The sequence below is a fragment of the Juglans regia genome, chromosome 16 (assembly GCF_001411555.2).
Source record: "Juglans regia cultivar Chandler chromosome 16, Walnut 2.0, whole genome shotgun sequence".
Classification (NCBI taxonomy): domain Eukaryota; kingdom Viridiplantae; phylum Streptophyta; class Magnoliopsida; order Fagales; family Juglandaceae; genus Juglans; species Juglans regia.
Window position 1 is genome coordinate 6,806,872 of NC_049916.1, and position 9,999 is coordinate 6,816,870.

The 9,999-nt window shown below is 37.5% G+C and overlaps 2 protein-coding genes across 2 annotated transcripts; both read left to right on the forward strand.

Moving 5' to 3' along the window:
• Window positions 1–483: 483 nt before the first annotated feature.
• LOC109007472 (ubiquitin-like domain-containing protein CIP73) lies at window positions 484–2,830 on the forward strand. Its single transcript, XM_018987144.2, has 2 exons — window positions 484–1,784; window positions 1,928–2,830. Exons 1-2 carry the CDS (start codon window positions 1,745–1,747, stop codon window positions 2,311–2,313), a joined length of 426 nt encoding a protein of 141 aa, XP_018842689.1. The 5' UTR covers window positions 484–1,744; the 3' UTR covers window positions 2,314–2,830.
• Window positions 2,831–9,101: 6,271 nt separating this feature from the next.
• Window positions 9,102–9,746, forward strand: LOC109007457 (S-locus-specific glycoprotein S13-like). Its single transcript, XM_018987130.1, has one exon. The coding sequence runs from the start codon at window positions 9,102–9,104 to the stop codon at window positions 9,744–9,746; it is 645 nt and encodes a 214-aa protein (XP_018842675.1).
• Window positions 9,747–9,999: the final 253 nt, after the last annotated feature.

Here is a 9,999-nt window from a genome sequence, read left to right on the forward strand (position 1 = left end):
AATTTTAAAAAAAATTAAAGATAAAATTACCTATGCTTACATTGCAGTCCCCATTTGGGGACTGTATCTAGCATTGCTCTTAATCTTATCTTATTAGAGTTAATCTTATCTCATTATGACTTATCAATTAAGTGATAAGTATTGAACTATTTAAAACCTATCAGGATATAAGTGTGTGGGACATAGAGTTTAAATAAAACTCTTACAGTGTGAAGCAAAACAAGAACCCGATAAGTTTTTTTCTTGTTTGCATGCATGCTAACACGCAAACGATTAGCTGTAAGTACCGCGTCACGGTCCGAATTTTTCCTAGTTTCTTCTACACATGATATCCTTTAACGTTTCTTGGACGTCTTTCAATTATAATAGTAATATATTTCTTGGCGTTATATTATGATGGATACTATATATCTGCAATGCTCAAACATTCCAGAGTTTAATGTCCTCGATGAGGTTTCTGACGTTTCATGTCCTATACTAACGGTTGGTGTTAAGTAACTATACATGTGTACATGTACATATGAAAGTGAATGGTCTGCCGGTAAACATTCTTATGATATAAAGCTTTCTTGTTCAGTCGATTATTTCTAGCATGCATGCATCGTCATCATTGATCTTATGGTGTCTTCATGTAACTACAATTTGAGGTGCTGCATGTTTATTGAGGGATATGGCTATTGATACAACCGAGGCATTCCTCTAATCTTGGTTCTGCTTCTACTCCTCAGAGAATGCTTCTCTGTTGCAGATGATACCCTTTCGATGGGTGAGTCACTCTCAGCGTATACTGCCGACAGCCTATCGTCTCATAATAACAAATTTGAAACGAGGTAATTCTTCAAAAATCTACCTGGGGATTTGGTACAAAATGTTAGAAGACCTGAGGATTGTTTGGGTAGCAAATAGAGAAAACCATTTGTCTCGTGACCCAGCAGCTTCAAGACTCGAATTCTTGAATGACGGCAATCTAGGCCTTCTCAAGCATCCTCCGTGATACCATTTTGGTCCACAAATTTGTTATGAACCTTCATGGAGGTGAAGACAGAGGAGAGAGGGACGGTTCAGTCGAGCAAGGTAGAAAAAGGAGTATAATCCCTCTCAAGGCTTAGGTTAGGGCCTTTGTTCTTGGGCGACGCCGCACTTCTTGGAGCTTTTCTTGTGCCTGCAATCGTTGCACACGGTACCCTGCCTCCACTTGTTATGACGTACTCAACTTTGTTGCCGAGTACAAGCTCATTTGTGCCTTTTCATCTGTTGATTTTGAAAGTGTTTGTTTGATGGTTGTTGGTTTGTTGGTTGTTGAGTGGCAGGAGGCTCTTCCAAAGAATGGAAGTAAATTGGATGAAGGGGGAAATATTGCACCTCAATTGTTTGAGATATTGCCACTTAGGGGGTGTTTTGGGGTGGTATGGAGTAAATTTACTAAAGCTTTGGGAATATCAATTGATGGAAGAGCATGGCTTGTGGCCCTTTGATAGAGGAAGTTGAAAAAAAATTATGGGGAACTTGATGTATGTAGCTGGCGTGCCTCCCCTGAAGGCTTTGGAAGGGTTGACAAATAGTTATAAAGCATCTGATTCAAGTCCAACAATGTTTGATGCATTGATCAGGGTTTGTACTCAGATTGGGGAGACTGATGTGCTTATGAAGTGATCAAGAAGTTGAGGACCGAGAGTTATTCAGTTATGACTCAGGCGTGGAATAAGCTTTTGGGTCACCTATTGAAGTTGAGTGAGATCCATAGATGTTGGGAGATGTACTGGGAATTGATTTCGTATATATGGGTATAGTGAAAGTGTGAATACTTTCAATATGGTTGTTTATGCTCTTTTTATGGAATGCAAATTACCAAAAACAGTCTCAATAATTTACCTTATGTTGAAGAATGGAATTTGGTCTAATGTTGTTACTTTTCACTTAATCATAGATGGAACTTGCAAGATGGGTGACTTGGTTCTTTATTTGAAGCTTCTGAGGAAGATGGGAAGTAATGGTGCGGATGCAATTCCTAGGGTTGATGAGGCTGGAGGTTCTGAACTAACAATGGAAACAAAAATAACAACATTGGATTCTCAAACATATACTCCGAGAGTTGATAAACAGGTGCCAGTTCCTGCTTTAAAAAAGTTGATTGCTTCCATCACTAATGTGTTGTTAGAGCAGCAATGCCTAATAGGCCGCAGAAGGGTTCTAAAGGATGATGAACTCCTCTCTTCCGATCATGTTGAAGATGGTTATACCTTACATCTTATTGTTCGACATCCATCCCCTTCCACCATCGTCGGAGGGTTTACCAAATCATACAGCAATTGATCCTACTCCAACTACAAGCCATTGGCAATTTAACATGGGTGAAAAGAATATACTTATTTTTTACCCCGATGGTTGGACATTTTATGCCAGTATCCTGACAATGGATAATGGTTTTTCAGCTCTATACTCTTCTCTTGGAGGTATATGACAATTGCACCAGAGCTATAAACCTTGTGGGCAAGTTTTTTTTAAAGGGGGGAGAGTGTTATGAACCTCCATGGAAGTGAAGACAGAGGAGAGAGGGAGGGTTCAGTCGAGCAAGGTCGAAGGAGTGAAGTGGGTCTGTCACCATTTGACTTGAAGGCCTGTCAATGAGACACAGCGTTTTGGGTCCTGAATATTTTGCAATTTTTTCCGTTGTAATAGTTAAATTCTTGTTGTCGGTTATTACTTTCCACGTGTTGTTTTCATATTTGTTCTGAGTTACCCCTGCGAGGGAATAGGAGGGATGGTTAGAGAGAGATTATTCTGGACTTTTTTGTTGAAACTTGTGGTTTTCATTTGGAGGCACGGTATCTCGAATGCTCTATCATCTGTTTCCTTTTCATCTATTTCCATTTTATTTTTCGATTTTTACTAGAGTTACCCAGCAGGTTCATAACAAGATTTAAGGCATCTCCCGTCAAATTCAACTGAAGTGGCACTTCTTGGTGATGGGAACTTTGTTTTAAGAGATAGGTCGAACCATTCTACTATATTTTGGGAGAGTTTCGATCATCCAACTGATACATGGCCGTCAGGTGCAAAGCTTGGAATCGATAAGGTAGGAAAAGTACCGAAGCAACTTATTTCATGGAGAAATTTAGAAGATCCATCACCGGGTGTGGTCTCGTTCGGTCTAGACCCAAATGGAGTCATTCAATTTATCTTAGAGTGAAACAACTCCCATGTTTATTGGATTCTGGAACAATTCATCTTTGTTCTCCAACAACACAAGTTTGGTGTCAAATGAAAATGAAACCTACTTTACTTATTCTGAGCTTTCTATTATTTCTCTCGATGCACATCTTTCGATTACTTCTACCGAACAGATCATGGAAATTGGGTCGCAGTAGCTGAGCCAGCCGTGGACTGTACTTTGTGCTCGACTGAGATCACTTTCAAATGTCTATGCATTGTGTGGTGCATTCGGTATTTATAACAATAATTCATCTAACCCTTGTGATTGTCCAAAAGGGTTTGAACCATTTTCAGATATCGAGACCAGACTGAACGATTGGTCAGGTGTTTGTCCAAGCGTGGTTGGACAGCAATCTTTGAGTAGAAGGACGAAAGGAGGCACATTACTTTCTTTATTGACATCGTATCTGAGTTTTATAGAGCGCTCGATGGTGCCAGCCGAGATAACAATGCATATACGATCTTGGTCTGGGGAGCCTCAGTTACATTTTCTGTGGACACACTCACCGATTTTGTTGGTATCCTTTGATTGCCCACTATATATCTGAATGTGGTGCCTAGGGAGTCTACAGATGTGGGTGATGGGGAGACGACTGAGGATGAGGGCACTGATGTAGATCAAGTCAATGGCCTCACTGATCATGAGGTTTGGCAGTTAGTTGTTAGTCCAAATGCTCCTCCCGATGATGGGACAAAGAGCATCAAACATGCCGATTTATCTAGTTTTTTCAAGATTATGAATATAATCATTGAAAACAACATTGGTCCTATGTAGCACAAGATTAAGGTTGGCATGGATCGGGCAAGGTTTATGATACGTATCGCTCGTGGGGTGCCTATCGATCTAGTAAGTTATATATTCGCTAGGATTCGATCAGAGGCGCACTACATCATGACGGATATATTGCCATTTGGGATCTTGATCACACGATTTCTATTAGCTTGCAAGGATCCTGCCAGATATTCCTGAGCGTGTGTGGGAGCCGATTGGACCGATCAACTCCTCAACCTTATCACTCAGCATGGGACACTGGAAATTTTTTCTTCGTGCTCTTATTATAGAGCCAGTCGAGACTCAGGGAGATACATACCCAAGAGATCATGGCGTATTGACCAGTGAGACATCTATACAGGAGGCATCATGCACAACTATTCATGAGGAGATTGCAGATATAATGCGTGCAGAGATCCGTGCACAAACATCAGAGGTGATTGCTACAGTGCGTATGGAGATCTGAAGTGCCATCTCTGACTTACGTACAAAGATTGCTAGCATCTCTTTAACTCAGGTGACGATCAGTACTTGGCTAACACAGCTAAAGGCATGCCTAGATAGAGTCGAGGAGGTGGTAAAAGATTTGGGCGTATAGTAATGTGTATCTTTTATTTGCATTTGTTTTGTATAGACAATATTTTGTGTTTTGTAAAATTAATTTAATTATGAATCATCTTTTTCTTTTCTAAATTTATTATTTATTTCCATTATATATATATCATTTACTTGCTAATTTCTAAATAAATTAAATATTTGTCCATAATTAAGTAAGGTATTGTATTGCTGTCAAAATTTGTAAAAATTATGTTACCATTCGAACGTAATGTATCAGCCTTCGAATGTCTTTCCATTCCCACCAAATATTTCTACAATTAATTTCCATTCAAACCCTTCCTTTTGCATTTGAATAGAGATTAACCTTGACGTTCAAACAATTTTATAAGTTGTTCGAATGGTAAGTCTTGCTAAATTTAGTCACTTAATCCGCCAATTTCTCGTTTGAAAGTTTATTTCATTATGTTCCAAAGGTTTATTAAATGTTGGAATGGATATTTTATTAGGATCAAAATTTCTCGTCCCCACATATACTCACGTTAAAACTAAAAATTGATTGTTTGAACAATTAACAATTTCCGTCGGTTTTCAGAAATTCAAATTTATCCCCAAAACTCATTTTTTGAGATGATTTTTATTTCATCACAAAAAAATCATCCCAAAATCAAATTTTTGTTGTAGCGATAGCATGAATATTTCTAAAATGACAATGCCATAAAGAAGAGATCGAGATTTAGACACATTATTTGAATTTGTGCATAAAATTGTAGGCATGATAAAATGAGACTGCCACTCAATATGCACAATATTGTGCATAAAATTGTAGGTATGTGTAGAAAGTACTTTTAATTAGAAGCGAGATTATATAGATGCATTATCTGATACTTTTCTTTAATTAAATTTTAATATTAAATATTATAGGGTTAATCTGCCGTCTTTTATATATTTTGTAATTATAAAATATATGGATACTCTATTCAAAGGAAAACTCTGATGCTAAAGCCCTTAACACCCACATTCGGCAATAATTGCAGTTGGAATAAAAAATTTACATGCACTTAGTGTATGATCTGCACGCGCACTTGTAATTTAAACCTATTAGATTTAAAAGGGAATGAGCGGGTAAATCTCAATCTCATTAGTCATTTGGTTGTAAATGTTTTCAAGCTGATCTACCCCCATCTTGTCTCTGACTAAGGAACTTGGTTGGATCTGAAAATAGGGTTAAATGTTAAAATGATCTCTGTAACACCCAGGTCCAACACGAAACTCATGTTTGAATGTTTTTAGTATGAATGAAAAGCCTACCTGAGTTTTAACGAATAATTTTTGAGAATAGGTTACCGAGCCTCAAATTTTGTATTGATGGATTATGGATTTTTATTTATTTTTTTAATTGAGCTTGATATTTAGGTTATTTTTGGTTAATATGTTATGGATCAAGTAGTAATTTATTTTTGAGCTTTTGGCCCAGTAGATTGTGGAACAAGGCCCAAACTCGTTTGTTTTAAACCATGAAAAACAACTATCAGCATTGAAATCTCGCCGCCACGCATGTTTCCACTCTCATGCACGTCTTTTTTTTATCGAAGTTTTAGTTGGGATTCTCAATCGCCTTTTTATAATAAGCTCACCCCCTGCATGAAACGAAAACCCTAAGCTGCACCCCTTTGAAGCCATCCCTTCCATGCATACAGCCCGTGCGTGATCGTCCACCAGGAAAATCAAATTGTGCACCCCTGTTGTCGTCCAAGACCCTCATGGAAGCCCAAAAGAGAGTGTCCCTGCTGCCTCTGTGTTACAACCCCCCACAGTGCCATCCCTGCACCACCACCATGAAAGCCCCATCTGCTCAACCAACCCACAACCCAGTACGCCACCACCCCCATCTCACGGAAACTCAGCACGTTACACCCTTGTTTTTGCAACTCAAAATAGAGCAAGCTTGTTACATTAGGTGACACCAACCACGGCGCAGTGAACTCAACGATATCGTCAGCCTTCCACGACGTCATCGCCTTTGCATGAAGGTGCCACCGAGCACCTCTTGTCAGCCACATTGTCGTTTCACTCGGTAAGGCCACGACCTTCGGTTGCTTCTCTCTTCGTCTCTCCCTCACTCTCTCTCTGTGTGCTTCTCTCGTTCATCACTCTTTCTCTCTCTCTATCATTTTCAGCTGCCCAAGCGCTGCCCTCACCGCCGTTGACCACAACCAGCTCCTTGCGCTGTCACACGTTCCCTTCTTGGTGAGCCCCTGCCATGCAAAGCTAATCTCGCGCATGTTTATGTTATATATGTTTTCAAACAACAAAATGACTAACTATACCTTGCTGAATAGTTGGTCTATTAATTAAATGAAATTACATTAGTACCCTTTACTACAAGTTGTATTAATGTGCTTTTAAACTTTGTATTAGTACTTTCTAATTTATTTATGTTTTACAAAAATCTTTTAAGTAAATTAAATTGGTATTAAGCAAGGTTTTCTTTCAAAAAGTAAACAATAATGTTGTATTTTATTATTATGATTTAGCTTATTATATTGTTGCTGTATAATTTAAAATATTTTGGTATAATTATATTATCTAGTATCAGATTTTATAATTAAACTTCAAGAGTAAATAGGTTAGACTTTTAAATGTTTTAGTCAAAGTTATTAAATGGGCATCGATGATTTTAGAAAGTGACGATATATTTTGAGGTTATGAGAATTTTAAGTTTTGAGGAATTAAAATAGGTTATTTTAGAAGTTTAGACTTAAATATCGAAATACGTGGTTGATTAGAAATTTATGAGAATTACATGATTATCTTATAGGTGACGATTGTTAATTGTTTGGCATTGTTGAGAAAATTATCGGAAAAGTTAAGAAGTCTAGGTAAGTGGGGTTCTTATGCTAGACTTTGCATAAAATAAAAATGAACTGAGGTTGATTTATGAAAATGTGCATTATATGTTTTGAAAAGAAATGTGAAAATAACCTCAGTTATTTGTTCGTCATTACTCATTGAACTCTGATGAAAAAGAAAACGTTTTTAACATGACTAGTATAGACATGAACTTATTTTTGGCATTCTATTTTTTACCTATGCAAAAAGAGCGAATATGAAAATTTGTGCATAATTTTGTAAATATGCCTTGGATATGCTTTGATTATGAAGATGATATGATTTTGTTAAGTAATGTTTGGATAAATGTGATTTTTGAAAACCTTTGGCATGACTCTCTGATTCTGAATTTGATTCTATTTCTGCACTGTTCAGTTACGGCCCTGCTACGGGTGATAATAGTGGCATACGGCCCAACCACGGGTTATCATAGTAGATACGACCCAACCACGGCTAATAATAGTGGATACGGCCCAACCACAGGTTATAATAGTGGATACGACCTTGCCACAAATTATAGTAGTGGTCTCTGTTTTGAGTACACACCTTGGTGACAGAATGATTTATGTTCTACTTGGCTATCCGCAGATACACAACCCTACCACGGAGGTTATACATGGTCTCTGTTCTGATAATGATGATCATTTATGCTATGCCAAATGATATTTTTGAATGAAATTATTTCTGAATCTTCGCTCTGATATTTTGATAACATGTTCTGCCTCCACATTCTAAAAATGAAAATGTTTTGTTATGCATTCTAATATCTGTAAATGCTCATGTTTACACACTAACATATGTTTTCTGCTTACTGAATTGTTGATAATTCACCCCTTATTTTCAAACATTTTTTAGATAGTCTTGATGGTTCTGCTGGAGAGCAAGAGTAGGCAGTATTATAGAGGTTTGATGTTCGCAGAGGAATAAGTGTCCAATGGTACAAGTATTTATTTGAGAGTCTTAGTTAGTAAATTGGTTATTTTCAGTTATTTTAATTTGATGAATTAACGATATTTTCGAATCTTTTGGAGAGTTTCAATTTATTTGATTGAGAATTTCTTTATTGTCCTTATGAAAGAACATAAATATTTAGTTTGAATAAATGAATATTTTATAAAATTTCTAGATTATTTATAATTATGATATATGAGTTAATATTGAATAATAAGAGCTAACTTTCAAGACCCTACAAGACCGGAGCGCACAATCTCTGTACTTAATTTATATTTGTAGTACAAAATTCATATGCTTTCTACAAGGACTAGAAGGAGGGAAATTATTCACACATACCGTAATAAATTATTCACACAGATCGAAAACTTCATATTCAAACAACAATAATAAAGTAATATATTTCTTGGTTGTATCACGATGATGATACTATCTCTGATGCCGGGAACTTTTCAGGGTTTAACGTCCTTGACGAGGTTTTTGAGGTTTGTCCTAACGTACAGTTGGTGCATGTTAATACAAACAAATAACTTTTCGGAGTTTTCATAATCTCAAGTTTCTTGTTCAATCGATCATCATTTGATTCTTATGGCCGGCATGTTGTTATACATGATCTTCAGTGTACCAAACCCTGAAAATTGGGCTGATTTTCATAGACATCTTCAGGATACCTCATTGGGCTGATTTTCGTTGCGGCGCTACTTGTTTTGTAAAGGACATGGCTATTGATACAAACGAGGCATTCCTCTTGATCTTGGTTCTGCTTCTACTCCTCAGAGAATGCTTCACCGTTGCAGATGATACTCTTTCGATGGGTGAGTCACTCTCAGCGTATACTGGCGATTACCTATCATCAGATAATCACAAGTTTGAACTCGGATATTTCAAACGAAGTAATTCTTCAAATATCTACCTGGGGATTTGGTACAAAGGGATAGAAGACCAGAGGATTGTTTGGGTAGCAAATAGAGAAAACTATTTGTCTGACCCATATTCTTCAAGACTCGAATTCTCGAATGACGGCAATCTAGTCCTTCTGCAAACTTCCTCTGAGATACCATTTTGGTCCACAAATTTGAGGCATCTTCCGTCAAATTCAACTGAAGCAACACTTCTTGATGATGGGAATTTTGTTTTAAGAGATAGGTCAAACCTTTCTACTATATTTTGGGAGAGTTTCGATCATCCAACTGATACATGGCTGCCAGGTGCAAAGCTTGGAATCGATAAGGTAGGAAAAGTACCGAAGCAGCTTATTTCATGGAGAAATTCAGAAGATCCATCACCGGGTGTGTTCTCGTTCGGTCTAGACCCAAATGGAGTCATTCAATTTATCTTAGAGTCGATCAACTCCCATGTGTGATTACTGTGTCAACTATTACTCCCATCATTCTGTATATTTGTTTCTCTAACACCGTGTGTATGCAGCATTTAAAAGAATGGGACTCTTGGTGATAAGCAGCGGCACTTATTGATATGCAGAGTTGAGGTCATGTGCTTCACACGTGAGCAACCATTTGGCCTCCTAACTTGTGCTCTTCAGCCGCTGGATTAAGGACACGTGCGGCCATCTCTTTAGTGCATATATATATGCCTCTTAGCCGTGTTAGGGTTAC

What these genes read in the sequence shown, in the direction of transcription:
- LOC109007472 (XM_018987144.2), top strand. Translation starts at nt 1,745, where the DNA reads ATGTTGGGAGATGTACTGGGAATTGATTTCGTATATATGG. An exon ending in AATTGATTTCGTATATATGG is followed by an intron (nt 1,785 to 1,927) that starts GTATAGTGAAAG and finishes ACTTAATCATAG; the next exon opens with ATGGAACTTGCAAGATGGGT.
- LOC109007457 (XM_018987130.1), top strand. Translation starts at nt 9,102, where the DNA reads ATGGCTATTGATACAAACGAGGCATTCCTCTTGATCTTGGTTCTGCTT.